Below are 19,122 nucleotides of genomic sequence, written 5' to 3'. Positions count from 1 at the left end.
TCAATGCATGCCGGCATTGACATGGTTAAAATCGCGTTGCGCAAACCGTGAGTGATTCCACGTAAAAATCCGCATAGAAACTGCAACAAAACCGCAACCGCATGCGGAATCGCCGCGATTTTCCCGTCGAAATCCCGCCGCACAAGTGGAAATGGCCCTCAGTCCAAATCCAGATTTGTCAGATAAAAAATATCCACGTTTCACTATACAGGATTTACGAACAAATTCAACTTACAATGTCCCTGTTTATAAGTAGCGGACCACCTGTATTGCTGTGTGTAGCCCCTCCCTCCCAGCGATGTTTAGCCTAGGCCGTTTAGCTATGCAGAATTCTCCTCCCGGAGCCTCCTGGGAGACTAGGAAAATTTCCTACAGGCTTCGAAACTCTCAGTAATGGAACATTCCGCAGTGCTGCACCTGACAGGACTACAGATGTCGCCACATGTGATACATTTCAGAATATATATCAGGGTGAGGAAAGATTTTACAATGGGCAAACACTGACAAAATAACTGCTAAATGAAAGCTGTATTGTAGAAAATAAAGCCATTTTATTCACTGTATTATTTTCACGACAGGTCCTCTTTGAACCTGTTTCATAATTCTCCCTATAAGTGATGTTTTCTTGGCTTGTGGGGCGGGTGAAGGGCTGTGAAAACTCCCGCAGACAGCTGTTGCCGTGTGGCGGAGGGCGATGTCACTTTGCGGGCCCCCAGGCGGTATGTAAACTGTCACTTTGTCCCTGAACAGTGCAGGAGATTGACATAATACAAACAGGCGGCTGAACGCGCACAAAACAATTCTGTTTAAACAGCAGGCCGGTCTCCCAAGGAAGCAAAAGAGTACAAAATATATTTTTCTCGTGCAGCGACGCAATTACTGTCGCCCTTCACACATGTGACGTTTGTATTATTAGACACAGTCGCTGAATCCACAAGTCAGTTGTTCATTGAGATAAATCTGAAATAACAGAGGAAAAACTAACCTGTAAAACAGGGGTCAGAAAACTTTTTAACTGAGAGCTATAAATGCCACATATTTTAAAATGTAATTCTGTGAAAGCCATACAATATGTTTCAAACTGGTACAGTAGGGCTCACATCCATGTTACCATGGTGATGTGTATACAGTTGATCCGCCGGGCAGTGGAAGTGTCAGACACATCTTCAGCTTCACTTGGGTTTCAGCAACATCAGCAATTTCCTTGAGAGCCAGACAGGAGAAATACAGACTAAGGGCTGGTGCACACCGAGCGGCTTTTTGGGCGTTTTCAGATCCGCTTGCGGCTGCGGATCTGCTTGGTCAATGTATCTCAATGGGGTGGTGCACACCAGAGCGGCAGGCGTTTTGCAGAAACGAAAAATGCCTGGGTGAGGCATTTTTTGGATTTCGGATGCGTTTCTGCCTCCAATGTTAAGTATAGGAAAAACGCAAAACGCCTGTAAAACCGCTTGATCAAGCGGATTTTGATGCGGATGCGGATGCGTTTTTTTCAAGAATGCGCACTTCCAGGTCAAAGTGTGCTTCCTGTGTGGCAGATTTGCATGAGGGATTTTAGACTGCGCAGGAGGAAGATGGCAGCAAAGTGGTTTACCACAGAAAACCTGATAATTAAGATTGAAAACAGCCCAGAACTTTATGACAAGTCTTTGCCTGGATATAAAGACCACCAAAGGGCTCATGAAATCTGGAGCAACATTGCAAAAGATTTTCTTGGAGAAAAATGGAATACTTTGAGCCAAAAGGGCAAGGATTCTAAGAGTAAGTATATGTGTACAGAATTGTTGTATTTTATTGATTTCATGCAGCACTTTGCAGACAATATATCATCACCCCTCCACTAAATGAGTAATTAAACAATTAGAAATGTCATTATCACAGGTCTCTGGCAAAGCTGTTCTCTCTATAGCCATCTCTCCTTATAAACAACAGGTACATGTGTGTGTATGTACTCACATGTATTATTAGGGCGCTATTTGCCACTTTAGAGTGTCATGAATGATATAGACATACAACACGGTTTCAAGAATGTTTATTTGCACAATAATACTGATCTCGTCATGTAAGTAAATAGCAGCCTGCAGGTTTTTTAGTTCTTACAGTTATGGCACAAAATAATCAGCTAATTTGTCTCTGTTGTGAATGGCAGAAATGGGACCACGTAAAGTAGCTGGTGGTAAAGTGACAAGAGCACTGTTTGAAAGATCCCCCTCTTCCTCCTCTATGGTCATGCTATCTAGTGTTCTCACATAATTATGCAAAATACATGTTGCCTTCACCACTATTATAGCATACTTTGGTTGCATTTTTATAGCAGTGTGATAAATGCGCCATTTGTTTGCCAGAATTCCAAATGCACATTCTACTACTTGTCTGGCTTTGGTCAGGCGGTTATTAAAGACTACTTTCTTATGAGTCATATCTCTCTGTGCATACGGTCTCATAACATGCTCAGACAGTGCAAAGGCCTCATCAGCCACAAACACACAGGGGTAAGGTGGTTCTACAGTGTCAGGCCAGGGGCGTGGTGGTGGTAAAGTCATCTGGCCTGTGCGAAGCTTCACGCCAAATCGACTGTGCTGGAAGACTGAGGAATCATGGGAACTTCCGTAAGCCCCAACATCCACATAGATAAATTTCAAATTAGGATCCACAACAGCCATGAGCACTAGTGAAAAGAATTTTTTATAATTGTAATAGAGACTGCCAGTGAATGCAGGCATAACCAGTCTGACATGTTTCCCATCCACTGCTCCAAGGCAGTTAGGGAAATCATGTTTCTCCCAAAAAAGCTGCATGTTAGCCTCCCACATAGGTACGTCAGGAGTTGGCATAAATTCCGGTTGAAGTACTTTCCAGATCAATTTGCAGGTGTCCAAAACTAAGTATCGGATTGTACTTCTTCCCATGAGGAATTGGTAGTGAAGTGCTGCATATGAATGCCCTGTTGCCAGAAATCTGCAAAAGAAAAGAAATAACATGTATGTTTATTTTTATTCCTAGTTGCCCTCCTGCGGACAAGATGGAAGTCGGTCAGAGACAGTTACAAAAAGGAGATTGAAAAGCAATACCATGAATCCAAAAGTGGGTCTGGAAGTTCGCAGCGAACAAAATATAAATATTGTGGCATATTAGAATTTCTAAGAAAACATCATGAACCGGCTGAGTAAGTATGGCGTAAATGTTAACCTATTGCAATGTTTGTCAACTTCGCCAATAGAACAGTGAAGGAAGGAGTAGGCCCACAATGCAATTCAGTAGTGTGGAACGAATAATCTGCCATCACTCTACCAAATATATTGGGGGACGTAGCTTAATGTAAGGATGGCATAGGTCCAGTTTAAAATGATTACATGACAGGAATGTGGACTGTTCGTTACCCAACATAACAGTTGCCTGACAGTGCTGGTTATATGTTTGGCTGCAGTAGTGTCTGCATCACACATCTGTAACACACATCTACCAAAATCAGTGCTAGTTTACTCAGGCCAGTTTTGCTCTATGCTTGCTCAGGGGCTGTGCCTAAAAGCTATGTACACAAATAATGGGAAAAATAGACAGGCTACTGCTATTGTTTTGCAATGAAAGATGCATCGCATTGTGCCCATATATTTGCTGTGACATCCATGGTCACTATTCCATGAACTAAAGTTGTGCTTTCCCCTTTCCAAAGGACTGAAGATAGCCTACCACCAGATCCTGAGGAGGACGATGTAGAGGTGCCACCTACCACCACCAGTGATGTGGAAGTTGAAGAAGACACTACACAGGATGTTGACACTGCTACAGTGGAAGACAGTGACTCTACTACCCCAGATCACACACCACACAGCCCAGCGAGTAGTCGGACACGCACAACTGTCAGGTCTAGTAGAGGTGTGAGGGTAGCTACACAAGGCAGGAGAATAGGAAGAGGTATGAGCAGGGCTGAATACGACCAGAAGCTGATTAGTTCAATAGAAAAGGCTGTTGATCATATGGAGAAGCGAGAGGATGAAATGAAACAACTTAAAGAGCCATGCACACAGTATCTTTTAAGTTTGGTGCCACTATTACAAAAAGTGCCTCCTGATAAGCAATGGGCAGCCAGACATGCCATCTCTGAGACCCTGGGGAGATTCTTACTACCTGAGAGCCGTGCAGATGACAATGTGCACAACTACTTGCAGCAACCACACCTGCCTGCTTCCAGCCAACAATATAATGCACACCCACAACTCTCTTACCATATGCAACGCATTTATGACCCACCCCACTACCCACCAATGCATATGCATAACATGCCATATGGGCAACAGCCTCATTACTCTATGCCTCCACCTCAGCGCCCTGATCAAGGTATGCGATTTCAAACATCATCTATGCACAGTGACTCTACAGTGTACACTGATTTAACATCGCACAGCCAGCCTCATACAAATGCTGAATCAGGTACACATGCTTACAATCAGGGCCCTGGTAGTATGTGTGATTTGCTATCACAACATGACTAGTTTTTTGTAGTTTTACATTTTATTTTATTGTTCAATGCTCAGATTTGGATCTTAGTTTACATTACCTCAATGTTATGAGGAGTCGCTCAGTTGGTGTGATTGCTAGGCGAAAGTTAGTGTCTTGTCGGCGAAGGGCATCCTTCAGTTTGGCTAAAAGGCCATCAAAACTAGGAAAAAAGAGCATGCTTATCTTTAGATCTACTGTTGTTTGTTGCAGAAACATTTTTCATTTGTGACATATTACTTTTGCTGCTGAAAGCAAAGTATGGACAACACATGTCCAAAATATTCTTTGCACAGAAGAACAAAACATTAAAACGAAAGATTTTGTTCAAACATTGCTTCATTACTGTGTCCCATATGCTGATTGTTGCCATATACTTAATGAAGTATGCACCAGGAGTATGTAAGGTCATAATATACTCCAAATGTTTTGGGTAAACTATGGATATATAATATAGTAGTTACTCCTATAGAAAAATTAGATGGAGGCCTTAGGCATTGAATACATAACACACCAGGATCAAGTATCACAGTTATTTGGTTAGCTTATGTATACAGCGGATTGATTATTGTGTTGTTTTTCTGTTTACAGTCAAACACAGTTAACTAAGGGCCAAAAAGTGCTTCCAATTTCATTCCTCCCCAAAATACTTAGCCCCATGATAAAAATAAGTGACAGGTATTCTTACCTGGACACAGACATGCGGGTGTAGCCAAAAAACTTTTCTGGATGGTGCCTCAAATCTCTATATAGGGTCCTAAATTGACCCTTCCGGCGCCGCTCTTGTAGCATGGGATGCACCCAGTATCTCCTTGTCCTTGGCCTACGTCTCATATATGCTGCTACACAGAGCAATAACAGCACATCAGGAAACATTTTCAAAAACAAGTCACTCTTCTCTCCAAACCACAGTGTCACCTCTCCTGAACTAACCCACAATGTTGTTAAGGACCCCACCCTTTTTATATTGGGTTTTTTACTTCAATTGCTCAATGTGCTTCACATGTGTCATCAATATATCGCACTTTAACCCTTTGTTTAAGGTCTTTCTACCTCTTTTCCTGAAAAACGCAAAACGCTTCCAAAAACGCTTGCAAAAACGCACGCAAAAAACGCAAAACGCCCCCAAAACGCCCCAAAACCGCGCTATCAAAATGACAATAAGCGGTTCAAAAAACGCTAGCGTTTTGCGGATCTGCTTGCGGTTTTTGGTGTGCACCAGCCCTAACAGCTTGTACAATTAGCTAGCTGACTTGGGGGAAGATTCACTTTGTAGGACGAGATCTCCGCACTTTGGCTCAATAGGCTGCCTGTCAAGTGACAGACAGCCTATTGGGCCAATCAAAGTGTGGGGATCTCGTCCTACAAAGTCACTGGACCTGACAGGGTCCAGAGTGGGTCAGTTGGAGCAGCTGTTTTGGGGGTAGTGCGAGTAAGTTAGCAGTGTGTGCTACAGCAGTAGCTTGCCTACTTGGAAAATGTTACTTGCGCTGCCACACTAAGCTGCGCTGCTTGAGCGATGTAGCTTAGTGAATCAACCCCTACTGATATGCCTGTGAGCCAGATGCAGCCATCAAAAGAGCCACATCTGGCTTCTGAGCCATAGATTCCCTACCCCTGCTTTAAATGGACCATGAGCAGCGTCAAAAAAACAGCAAATCTGTATTTACCTGGGGAGCATCCTCCAGCCTGTGAGGTCCCTCAGTGTCCTCTGGGTCCCCTCCATGATCCCGCTGGCGGTTCCATAAACCTGGCGACTGCGACTGAAGTCGCGCATGTGAGGCCTGTCTAGGCACCCTTGTCATCGCGCCTGTCACCATAAGGTTCCTGCACATGCGCAGTTCAGTCTTTCGAGTACCACGCTTGCGCAGGCCAGGAGTCACCTACCAGAGCCACCAGTGGGACCACGGAGGGGACCTCGCGGGCTATGGGGGCAGAGGGGGGGGGCAAGAGGAATCCCCAGGTAAGTCCAGATTTGCTCTTTTTTACCTCTGTTCAGGCCCCTTTAAATGCCTAAAAGATGATCAACAATTTAAGGACACCTTAAGGGCTGGTTCAGATGGACGTTTGTGCGGCGTCGCGTTTGGGGGCGTTGCGGCGGCTGAGCGGTCAGGCTTTCAGTAGCCTCTGCGTCGCGTTCCGATGCGGTCGCGGTTTTCTTCCCCTAGGGGGACATTAGCCGTCGCGGTGGATTCTGGCGGGTGCCCGGATTCTTTTGCCTTTTTTGCTTCACATCTCAAAGTGGACCTGAACTCTTGCACAGGACGGAAGAAAAACAGAGAGAAATGCACCCTGTGGGCCTGATTCACAAAGCGGTGCAAACTGTTTAGCACGGGTGTGGTAAACAGTTAGCACGTGAAGTGCCGTTCGCGGACTTTTGCGCGTGGCACATTGCACGCGCAAAAGTCCGTGATCGCGCGAATCGCGGCAATTTGCGTGCGCAAAAGCCTGCGAACGTCACTTCACATGCTAACTGTTTAGCACACCCGTGCTAAACAGTTTGCACCTCTTTGTGAATCAAGCCCTGTATGTATTTAGAGAGTTTAGCCTGTCTAAAGGCTCATACACACATCAGACTATAGTCTTTGGAAAATGGAAGATCACAGACCAATGTTACCCCCTTCCATGTAGTATGAAAGCCATACCTACACAGTCTATTCTATGGAGCTGAACTCCCCATCAGACAGAAATATTTGCAAGATGCTGCACACAAAGATGCTGTAGACATTCAAAAGATCAGTATCTGCAAAAGATCTGTTCCTGCAAAAGATCCGTTCCTGCACAATGCATTCATAGTCTATGATATCTGCAGATCCTCATACACACCTTGTTTAACTGACATTCATCTGCAGTGCAGATCAGATCCACCAGGATGGATGTTCAGATCTGCAGATGATTGTCTAATCTGCAGATGAATGTCAGTTAAACCAAGTGTGTATGATGATCTGCAGATCTCATAGACTATGAATGCATTTTGCAGGAATGGATTTTTGGCAGGAACAGATCTTTTGCAGATACTGATCTGTTGCATGTGTACAGCATCTTTGAGTGCAGCATCTTGCAAAGACTTCTGTCTGATGGGCAGTTCAGCTCCATAGAATAGACTGTGTTGAGTATGGCTCTCATACTACATGAAGGGTGGTAAGATTGGTCTGTGATCTTTCATTTTCCAAAGACTATAGTCTGATGTGTGTATGAGCCTTAATTCCCCCTCATCTGTGAATAAGCACAAATTGTAATTTGATCTCCGTTGTGTCAGCTAATTTGTAAACACAGGATGCTAACCCTATGTAGACACACTGCAGATGTATTGCAGGATTCGTATCAGCTGTAACAAAGAAATGTTTTTCTTTAAAGGTTATTATCAGGGATGCTCATCACGTGTAACTCGTGATCACAAGCTGTTTTTTTGCGATCACGAGGTCGTAATCGGCATTAGTGATTGACTCTGGTTCACGAATGCTGATCACGAATGCACTTGTGATCGCACTCGTTACCCGACTCGTGATAACAAGTTACTGGTGATCACTAGTTGGTATTCGTGATTAAAAACCCGCCGACTTTAGCGGTTAATAGCAAAGCCCCCTTCCATGCTAGAAACACTATTTGCCAGATATGTTAAAGAGACCCTGTACTGAAAAAAAAGTCCACTGGGGGGTACTCACCTCGGGAGGGGGAAGTCTCAGGGTCCCAATGAGGCTTCCCCCATCCCTGTAGCTGCAGACAATCCAGCGCTGGCTCCCCCGAAGCAACCCACAATCCTCCCCCAACAAGCCTGACAAGGCTTGCTATATTTACCTTCCCTGGCTCCAGCGGGGGGCGCTGTTGCAGCTCTCAGCACGGACATAGGTGGAAATAGCCGATCTCCGTTGTGTCCGCTCTACTGCGCAGGAGACTTGCGCCTGCGCAGTATTGCGGACCGACAGTGATCTGCTATTTCCACCTATCTCCTGCTCTGGAGCCAGGAAGGTAAATATTTACATCCCCGCTGTTCGGAGGGGCACAGCGAGACCGCCGTGGGACACAGGAGGACGGGGGAAGCCTCGATAGGATCCGGAGGCTTCCCCCACCCCAGGTGAGTACCCCCCAGGGGAACTTTTTCTCATTACAGGTTTTCTTTAAAGAGGAACTGTAACGGCAAAACATCCCCTGGGGGGTACTCACCTCGGGTGGGGGAAGCCTCAGGATCCTAATGAGGCTTCCCACGCCGTCCTCTGTCCCTCGGGGGTCTCGCTGCAGCCCTCCGTACAGCCGTGACGTAATATTTACCTTCCTTGCTCCTGCGCAGGCGCTCTGACGGCTGTCGGCTCCGAAGTAGGCGGAAATGCCCGATCGCCGTCGGGTCCGCTCTACTGCGCAGGCGCAAGTCTCCGGCGCCTGCGCAGTAGAGCGGACCCGACGGAGATCGGGTATTTCCGTCTATTTCCGAGCCGAATGCAGCCACAGCGCCCCCGCTGGAGCCAGCAAAGGTAAATATTGAAATTACAGTCGGGCCTGTCGCCGGCTGTTCGGAGGGCTGCAGCGAGACCCCCGTGGGACGCAGGACGGCGTGGGAAGCCTCATTAGGATCCGGAGGCTTCCCCCACCGCAGGTGAGTACCCCCCAGGGGATATTTTTAAAGTTACAGAGTCTCTTTAAGGCCTACTGTTGCTGGGAGGCCATACTGGATTATGTATGTCTGGCTGGTGGATAGTTTCTCCTATGGAGACATAGAAGAACAGAATCCCATGACGACACATCTAGGTAATAGAATAATTGCAGTAAACATGGTTACAGTATTGAACGCATGTCAGTGATTTACAGACGTCGTCTGTATTGCTACTTAATGGTGACCCCTTCAACTTTTTTGAAGAGATTTGTTATTACAATTAGATTTTTGCATCCTAGAAGTTATGAACATCAATAAATGACATAGAAAATAGGATTATTATGAAGGGATATTGGACGTGGCCTTTCTTACGTAACCCAGTGCTGTCTATATGACTGCATTCCAACCCAGTAACCATTTTTATGTATTAAATACTCCTCTTGGCAATTTTTTTTCTAATTTTGGGGGGCAAAAAATGATTGATCGATGGGCAACACGGTGGCGTAGTGGATAGCACTCTCGCCTTGCGGTGCGGAGTCCCTGGTTTGAATCTAAATCTAGACCACTATCTGCATGGAGTTTGTATGCTCTCCCCGTGCCTGTGTGGGTTTCCTCTGGGCACTCTGGTTTCCTCTCACATCCCAAAAACATACAGAGACGTTAATTGGCTTCCCCCTAATTTGGCCCTAGACTATGGCTGGGTGCACACATAGCAGGAATGCTAGCATTAGCGAGAAATGCTGCGTTTTATGCAGCAATGTTAGTCTATGGGACGCAATAGAAGCTGCGTTTGTACAGTATGCATTCCACAAACCCTGGTAGTGTTGCATAATATGCAGACTGGCTGCCAAAACGCACATAATGAAAGTCTATGGTAATGCATATGCATTGCGGTTTTAATGCGTTTTTTTATGCGTTTTTAACCACTTAAGTCCATCTGGACGGATATAAAAAAAAAAAAACAATAAAAAAAATACAGAAATAGTTACCTTAGGGACTGAACTTTTTTAATATGTATGTAGTAAGGTATATTACTGTTATTTTTAAAATTATGGGCTTGTGATAAGTGATGGACGCAAAACTGAAAAAATGCACCTTTATTTCCAAATAATATATCGGTGCCATACATTGTGATAGGGACATAATTTAAATGGTGTAATAACCGGGACAAGTAGGTAAATAAAATACATGGGTTTGAATTACGGTAGCATGTATTCATTTCAAACTATAATGGCCAAAAACTGAGAAATAATGAATTTTTTCCATTCTTTCTTAATCTTCCTGTTAAAATGTATTTAGAATAAAATTAATTCTTAGCAATTCTTAGCACCTAAAGAAATTCTAAATGGAAGTGGAAAAAGCAAGATATAGATCATTTCAGTGTGATAAGTAGTGATAAAGTTGTTGGCGAATGAATGGGAGGTGAAAGTTGCTCGGATGCGTAAGGTGAAACAACATTGTAGGCTGAAGTGGTTAATTAAAAAGTAAAGAGCTCTGATGTGTTTCCACTTCCTGTTGTCTTCCTAGTGATTTGCATAAATTAAATTAGCTAACCGCAAACGCATTAAAACGCACGCAAAACACATCTGCATAAAAAAAAAAAACCGCTTAAACGCAATGGCAAATCGCAAACACACCATCCTAAAATGCTACTTTTTCATGCTATGTCATATGTGAACCCAGCCTCAGATACATACGCTGCACGAAGACATGTGACTATGGTGGGGATTAGATTATGAGCCCCACTCAGGGACAGTTAAGTGACAAGACAATATACTCTGTACAGCGCTGCGGAAGATTTCGGCGTTATGTAAACAATAATGATTTATTTATCATTGGGGCATATCGATCAGCGCCAGAGATGGCTGCAAGCTGGTTTTCAATCAAACCTGCAGTGGCAATAAGCTTATTAGGTAAACGATTGTTTCTGTGGAATGTATCCTAAAACAGAACTTTCTTAGAGTCCCATCTTTTCATTTTTTTTGAGAGTCTAGGCTTTAAAGTGACAATGAAGCAGAAAAAAATGATGATATAATGAATTGGTTGTGTAGTACGCATAATTACTAGAACATTAGTAGCAAAGAAAATATTCTCATATTTTTATTTTCAGGTATATAGCTTATTTTTTTTATAACATTGTATCATTCTCTAATAATTGCATTAGCATTTTAAATGATTTCAGGCTTTGTTCCCATTGTGATCCGATCGCGTGTCCGTTCGCTTTGGGCGGGTTTTGTGGCGGGTTTTTTTTCCGATTCCCGGCAATTACCTGTGCGCTGGTTTTTTTTAAAAGTGATTGTGCCAAGCGATTGCGGTTTTTCACTTCCTCTGGATCCTAATGAGGATTCCCGCTTCCTCCTCAGTAGAGGGGATGCAGCACTGGGACCCCCGAAAACCTCCTTGTTGGTGATTGTTGGCGTGCGCGGTTGCGCAGTAGCGGCTCTCTGCTCGGGCTTTGGTGGAAATTGCCAAGCCTCATCAGGTCTGCTTTACTGCGCAGGTGCGTAATTGGGCATGCTTTATCCATTTTTTTCACTGATTGAGTTGTTGACACCTTGCAAAATCAATGGTGGCCCTGATCTAGAGGACAGGAGGGTTTTATGGGAGGAGCGAAGGTTCCGAGTGGGATGGTATCTGGACGTTAGTGTGGAAATGTATGGAGGGGATAGTTTATGTAGAGCTCTATATGATAGGTTTAGGAGTTTGAACTGGATCCTTTGGGAATTTGGTGGGGATTTTGGAGAGATTGGCAGAGAGAAGCAGCATCAGAGGAGCGGGAGGAGAGGTGGATGAGACGGGCTGCAGAGTTCAGTCGGGACTGGAGAGGCACCGGTCTGGTTTTTGGTTGGTTGCAGAGTAGGGTCTTCCAGTAGTCAACACAGTAAATAAGGGCACGCATAAGAATTTTAGTAGCCTCATTTTTGCATGTTATGCACAGTTACATTCACAGAATGCCAGTCAGTTTTTTTTGGTTGGCTGCAGAGTAAAGGTACGTACAGACATACGATAACAGTTTCAAAGTAAGCAGCGTGCGATGATCGTTTGCTAAAAGACTACTTAGAAGATCGTTTGAGTGCGAGCGATCTTGGAACGATCGCTGCGCACGCAACAGGATATGACATCATATACATTGTGTGTGTGTGTCTGTGTGTGTGTGATGTGTAAACTCTTTTGAAACAGAAGTGTCAAAAAGAACTGTTTGAGCATGTGCAAACCTGTGCAAACAAACGGTCCACGACCGATTGTTGTACAGACATTATTTTTTCAACGACCGTCGTTTGAAACGATCGGGCAGAATGGATCGTTCTTTACCAACGACATTCCTCGTTGGTCGGTCGCTGGGAAGGTCGTTGGTGCAGTTTTTTTGAACGATCGTCTGCCGATATTGTCAGTAACGATAGTTTCCAATGACTATAGTCTAATGTCTGTACGCACCTTTAGTTGTTCCCTACTCAGAATTTCTCCATCTATTAAACCTCTTACAAATCATGCTGATTGTAATGGTACATTTCCCTTCCGTAAATTTACGCAATTGTGATCGTTACTCCATGTATTGGGTAATCGTGATTTTGAACCCTTTTCACAAGTTATGCACAATTACGTTTAGGGCCCTTTTCCACTAGCGCGTTTGCGCTGGCTGAATCGGAAAGTCGCAAACCGCTAGCGATTTTACAATCGCTACAGTTTGCTTTTTAACATAGGAATCGCGGTAGGTCATTTCCAGTACCGTGATTCGTTTTTTACAAGAACGCGAACGCGCGGTGGAGCGATATTTGCCGCGATTTTGCTATGCAGTGCATAGCATAGCAAAATCACGGCCGCAAACGTCGGGAAATCGCTGGTAATTTTTTAGCTTTGCGATTCAGCAATCGCTAGCGTTCAGCGTGAACGCTAGCGACTGCTAGTGGAAAAGGGCCCTTACTGAATGACAGTTTAGATTAGTGTTCCAGTAGTCAAGACAGTAACTAAGGGCATGCACAATCATTTTAGTTGCCTCCTGTGTGTGGAAGGGATTAACTATGTTTAAGATGGAAGTAGCAGGAGGTAGTTTTTGAAGTAGATATGGGGCTTAAAGGAGAGCGGAGAGTCCAGAGTTACTCCCAGACAGCGAGCACGAGAATGTCCACACTACAGGGCCGGGCCGAGGCAGAGGCAGGAGAGGCTCCAGCCTCAGGGCGCAGTGTAGGAGGGGGGCACACAACTCGCTCAGCTATCATTCCCCTATTGTGTTTGAAGCAGAGAGCAATAAGAAAAGGGGATACATGGCAGTGACTGCAAGCCAGATAACTAGAGATTACAGTGTTGGGGGCACTGGGGCGCCTCTTAAGGTGCCCATACACTCGTCAGATTGGCAGCAGATAGATAAGAAATGCATCTGATGATCTATCTGATGCGTTTTTAGAACATTTTTTACCAGGATAGAATTCCAATAGATTTCAGTTTGAAATCTATTGAAATTCGATCTGATGGCATTTTTTTGCAATCAAATTTCCATTAAGGCCAATGCAAACTGATAAGCAATCTCATCAGATCGACCTACATTTTCCACCCAGCCAGTTCGATGGAAATCCATCGAAATCGATCGAAATCGGCCATCGATCGGTCGATTGGCCAACCGATTTGCAAACGATCAATCGATCGATCGATCGGGATCGATCGGTCGGCCAGAAAATCGGCTGAGAGTTAGTCTAATAGCAATCAGTGTGTGACAGCTGGGGTGGAATGGATGGGGGGGGCGCACTTTGGAGTCTCAGCCTTGGGTGCAGGGGGAACTTGTCCCGGCTCTGGTCCACAGTTTGCTGTAGACGAGCAGACTAAGGACATGGGTTACTGGAACCATATCCTGTGGTCTGATGAGACCAAGATATACGGAACTTATTTGGATCAGATGGTGTCAAGTGTGTGTGTTTCGGCAACCAGATGAGAAGTACGAAGACAAGTGTGTCTTGCCTACAGTGAAGCATGGTGGTGGGAGTGTCATGGTTTGGGGCTGCATGAGTGCTACTGAGGGTAATGGTGCTTGACTGGCCAATCTTTGTCCTCCGACCTAAATCCTGTTAGGCCACAGGAGATGGTGTCAGGGTTGCAGCTCCACCAGGTGGTGGGAGAGGGGTAATGGAAGAGTTTCTTCGATCACCCCTCTCCAACCACCAGACGGCGCTGCCATGCTGACACCATCCAGCCATCCGGACAGGTAATCATACCAGCTCCCTGCCGCCCGCTCTTCACTTCATGGCTGCATTAGGCAGCCAAAAAGCAGGCTGCAGGTCAGGTTGTGGGTTTGGTAGCTTGCGGGGTCGGGAGAGGGTAACAGATACCCCAGAAAGTGGGTCGCACGTAGAGAGAGTGTGGGTCGGGTGAGGGTCTGGAGAAGTAGACCAATGCAGGGATCTAAGCTGTAAACTAACTACTTTACATTGTATGAAAATGTCATATCTTCAGTGTTGTCTCGTTAAAAGATGTAATAAAATATTTACAAAAATGTGAGAGGTGTACTCTCTTTTGCGAGATACTATATTAGTAGATTATTATTATTTCCAGTAGAAAGACCCGCCTGTTGAAAAATGGCCACTAGGCCTCGGCAGCGACCCCCTCCCTCCTCACACAACGCACGCATGTCCGCGACCTGCGCACGGTCAAGACCTGCACGCTCACACGTCTGCACACGCCCGTCCTCCCTCCACTGTCCGAAGTCCAACCGCGCGCCGCGCATGCACACCAGGCACGGACACAGGGGCAAAGAAGAACGCAGGACAGGGAGATTATTATATAGGACTATCATTATTATTATTATACGTGTTTTCCTGGATTGGTCGGTTCTCTTTTCATCTGTAGTGTTGGAGAAGCTCAGCAGCGCAGGCCCATAGAGGAGACATCCCAGACCTCTAGAAAGCATCCAGGGCGGCGTCGCTGATGTCGCAGACTGACTAATGAGTCCATCGGGTCAACAGAGAATTAATTAAGTGGTTAATTAGCTAATTCTCAGAGATGAGATGTCCTGTGTCTGCGAACGGAGACAGAGCTCTGATCTGCTGGGCGGAAGGTAGAACTGATGTGATTAACCCATCGCTAGACATGGCTGACTCCACGCTGAAGCTTTTATGTGCAGTCAGACATTGCCAGGGTGCTTGGCAGCGGCTGTCTGGGCATTACTGGTTTTATAGTTTCCCGACCGCTGTTGAAGAGGATTTATGAATCTGGATGAATCTTATGGCCCATACTCACGAGGGACTTTTGTCGCCCCAACACGCGGCGCGCGTGTTGCGGCGACAGGTCGCCCGTGAGTATGGGCCATTGCACGCGCGCGCACCTCGAACTGTCGCCCGTCGCTCTTGTCGCCATGCGATTGAAAGTTTCAATCGCATGGCAACAGTCGCCGCCGCACCTCCGCCGCAACTGTCGCTAGTCCGCGTGAGTACGCGGACTAGCGACAGCAACCTCCATAGAGGTAAATGGAGCTTCCGGCGGGGGGAGGAGGAACATCGGCGACAGCTTCCGTCTCGCCGCTGGTCCCTCTTCCGCGTGTGTACGCGGAGGGACCTGGAGAGAAGCTGTCGCCGGCCTGTCGCTAGCACGCTCACGTGTGCTGGCGACAGGCCACTTCTGCAGCCCGTGAGTACGGGCCATTAAAGGGACACTTAAGTCAAACAAAAAAAATGAGAGCCCCCTGCAGCTGTCCGGTGACCTCGCCGTCTCCCTCCGATCCTCCTGGCCTTGCCGGCAGCCACTTCCTGTTTCGGTGACAGGAGCTGACAGGCTGGGGACGCGAGTGATTCTTCGCGTTCCCAGACACATTAGCACCCTCTATGCTGCTATATGGTATATGATATATGCTATAGCAGCATAGATGGCGCTATTGTAGCCAGGAACGCGAAGAATCACTCGTTTCCCCAGCCTGTCAGCTCCTGTCACCGAAACAGGAAGTGGCTGCCGGCAGGGACAGGAGGATCGGAGGGAGACGGCGAGGGCACCGGACAGCTGCAGGGGGCTATTGGAAGCCCCAGGTAAGTAAAACTCATTTTTTTTTGTTTGACTTAAGTGCCCCTTTAACTTATTGCAGGCAGTGCTCAATTCTCTATACATTAAGGCTAACATAGGCCTCAATTCATAAAGCATTACCGCATGCGTTATCGCCCAAGCGGTAAATTACCGCATGGTATGTTTTTGTTAGTGGATTCTTAAAATTTAACGCATGTTTACCGCATGCGGTGATAGTGCGGTAATGGTGCGGTAATGTAAACGTTGTTTTGCGTCGGTAAAGTGAATGAAGTGTATTCATGGGAAAAAAAAGGGGGAGTAAGGAAGCGATAAATAACAGCTTGTTATCGCCAGCAAAGACCTGGCGGGTTTGCTCAGGTAAGTAAGTGGCTGACTCAGTCCTGACTCAGTCAGGAAGTGACTACACTGTGACCCTCACTGATAAGAAATTCCAACTAAAAAACACTTTCCTAGCAGAAAATGGCTTCTGAGAGCAGGGAAGAGATAAAAAGGGTCAATGGTTCATAGATTTCAGCTCTGGCATGCTTCAATGAATATGTCATTGAGTAAAAACAATAAAACAGTTAAAACTTAAAAAGTAGAATTAAACATAAAATAAATCCGTGGAATATCTTAAAAAGTCATTTTTAGGAGAAGGAAGATAGATACAATTGTTTATGTCATTAGTTTATTTTCGCACCTGGGTGTCCTTTAAAAAGGCACTGTAGTTACAAATGCAGTAATTGATTCAGGATACCAACTTTAGTACCGTTGACATCTATAAGCGCTTCTGTTTTGCGCAAGTGATTTTATTACGATTATGGCGGTAAAAATCGCTAGACACTTCAGCAAATTTCAGAGCGATCGCGTTCAGCCCTTTATAAGCACTGTACCACAATCGCTCCAGAATCGCTCAGAAAATGCTGCAGGTAAAACGTTTGCAATTGGCGCGAATCGCAAAACGCCTGTGAGAACACTGCCATAGGGTAACAAAGCACTATTGCTTTTAAAAAGCGCTAGCACTTTAGCGATTAGCGGGAATCGCCCGCTAATCGCTTAGGTGTGAATAGGCCGTTACAGTTAGTTTTTCGATATCAGCATCAGAAACACTTCCTATATTTATATATTGCTCTCTCAGTGATGCCACAGAGATGCGGAATCCCCACCCCCACCATCACCCCGATTTAGAACTCTCGGTAAACAAAACATTCCGCAGGGAAACACTTGTCAGCAATAAAGATGTTACCGCTTTGATAAACTTCAGAATGTATCGTATTTTTCAGACTATAAGACTCTTCTGACCAATAAGACGCACTTAGGTTTAGAGGACAAAAACGAGTGAGAAAAAAAACATATACTAAACCTGGTGCATCCATGGTGAAGGGGCATCTTGTGGATTATGCCCCCTTTGTACCTCATGCCCCCTTGTACCTCTTGTGTCTCCCTGTGTCCTCCTCTGTCCTCCTTGTGTCCTACTCTATGCCCCTTTGTGTCCCCCTTGTGTCCTACTCTATGCCTCTTTGTGTCCCCATGTTTCCTCCGTTTGTCCCCCTGTGTCCTTCTCTGCATGGACACAGTACAGGGAGTACCAATTGGCCTCAATTAACTAAGCTTTATCGAACACTTTATCGAATGTTTGATAATTTACCTCACGAGTAAAATCTAATTTTGAATTCTCTAAGGTGTTATAGATTTATCAAATGTTTTATCGAAAAAGCGTTCAATAAGTCTATAACACCTTAGTGAATTTAAAATTAGATTTTACTCATGAGGTAAACTATCAAACGTTCGATACAGTTTTTGATAAAGCTTAGTGAATTGAGGACATTGCAGTGGGTTAGAGGTTAGTATTGGCAGGCGTTCACAAGTCAGGAACTCCCTGCATTTGATATAAGATGCAGTGACTTTTCCCCCCACTTTTGGGGGAGAAAAAGTGGGTATTCTGCTGGGAATACACCATACGTTTTTTTAGCAGATAGATGGTTCGATAGATAATTTCCTACATGTCCGATCTGATTTTCGATTGTTTTTCTGATCTATTTTTCACAGAAGTGAATGGAAATTGATAACAAAAGATAAGAAAATCAATGGGGAAATCGATTGGAAAATCAATCGAAAATAAGATCGGACAGTAAATCGACTGAAAAATCTCATCGTGTATTCCCCGCATTATAGTCCAAAAAAATACAGTAAATCAGGGGGAGCAAATTTTTTACAATGGGCAAACACAGACTAAATAATTACTAAAAAGTTTTTAATTATGTTTTTTTTTTTGCTACAGTTCCTCTTAAATAGTCTTTTCTCTTTACTTTTCTCAAATGGGATGTTTTTACATCTTATCAATAAAATTCCTTCTCTTCTCAAAGGGAAAAAAAAGTTCTCAGAATAAGTTGTGCCAAATGTAAGGTTTCCCAGATCCTCCTCCTAGCAGCATCTGCATAGCTGTGTAAGAATTCTTGGACGTGGAAATCTATTCTTAGCATCAATTGGCTGACAGCCTGCGAGGGGCGGAGCTATGTATGTATTCCACAGATACTAAATCATGGAATAGTTGAGAGGGATCACTGCAGTGCAATTGAACAGAACCTTTTATAGGAGAGCTATTGGCAAAGACTCTACACTTGCCCTAATTGGGGGGTGGCAGCATTTGTGGGTCCCCAAATCTCCGCCCATTCTGAGCAGACCAAGGGCTAGAGGAGTAAAATACTTGCAGGCTGGGCCGGATTTAAGCCAAGGCCGTATAGGCCATGGCCTAGGGCACCGCAAGATCAAGGGCGGTTGGGCAGCAGGCTATACTGGGGGGAGAGTCACCTGGCCACCTATACTGAAGGGAAGGGGGGGTCATCAGGCTATCTATAATGAAGGGGAGGGTCATCTGTATTGTTATACAAGAGGGAACAGTCATCTAAACTGGCGTAGCGGGGGAGGGTTTTCTGGCTACCTATACTGGACATTGGGGAAGGGGTAAGGGTCATCTGGCTGCCTATACTAAAGGGAAGGGTCAACTGACTTACCTATACTATAGGGAGGGGGAAGGGTCATCTGGCTACCTATACTGG

General features: G+C 45.2%; 2 protein-coding genes and 1 long non-coding RNA gene across 3 annotated transcripts in view; 2 read left to right on the top strand and 1 right to left on the bottom strand.

Annotated features, from left to right (window-relative positions):
- Nucleotides 1–19,122, top strand: part of LOC137532083 (uncharacterized) — a 191,613-nt gene that overhangs the window by 89,950 nt on the left and 82,541 nt on the right. The window lies entirely within an intron of this gene.
- Nucleotides 1,247–5,080, top strand: LOC137532073 (uncharacterized). Its single transcript, XM_068252205.1, has 3 exons — nt 1,247–1,761; nt 3,004–3,166; nt 3,674–5,080. Exons 1-3 carry the CDS (start codon nt 1,470–1,472, stop codon nt 4,491–4,493), a joined length of 1,275 nt encoding a protein of 424 aa, XP_068108306.1. The 5' UTR covers nt 1,247–1,469; the 3' UTR covers nt 4,494–5,080.
- Nucleotides 2,017–5,607, bottom strand: LOC137532074 (uncharacterized). Its single transcript, XM_068252206.1, has 3 exons — nt 5,186–5,607; nt 4,559–4,660; nt 2,017–2,958 (listed from the first exon to the last, which is right to left on the bottom strand). The coding sequence occupies exons 1-3, from the start codon at nt 5,371–5,373 to the stop codon at nt 2,103–2,105; spliced, it is 1,146 nt and encodes a 381-aa protein (XP_068108307.1). The 5' UTR covers nt 5,374–5,607; the 3' UTR covers nt 2,017–2,102.

This window comes from Hyperolius riggenbachi, chromosome 9, assembly GCF_040937935.1.
Source record: "Hyperolius riggenbachi isolate aHypRig1 chromosome 9, aHypRig1.pri, whole genome shotgun sequence".
NCBI classification, from domain to species: domain Eukaryota; kingdom Metazoa; phylum Chordata; class Amphibia; order Anura; family Hyperoliidae; genus Hyperolius; species Hyperolius riggenbachi.
This window is presented reverse-complemented; position numbering and strand designations above follow the sequence as displayed.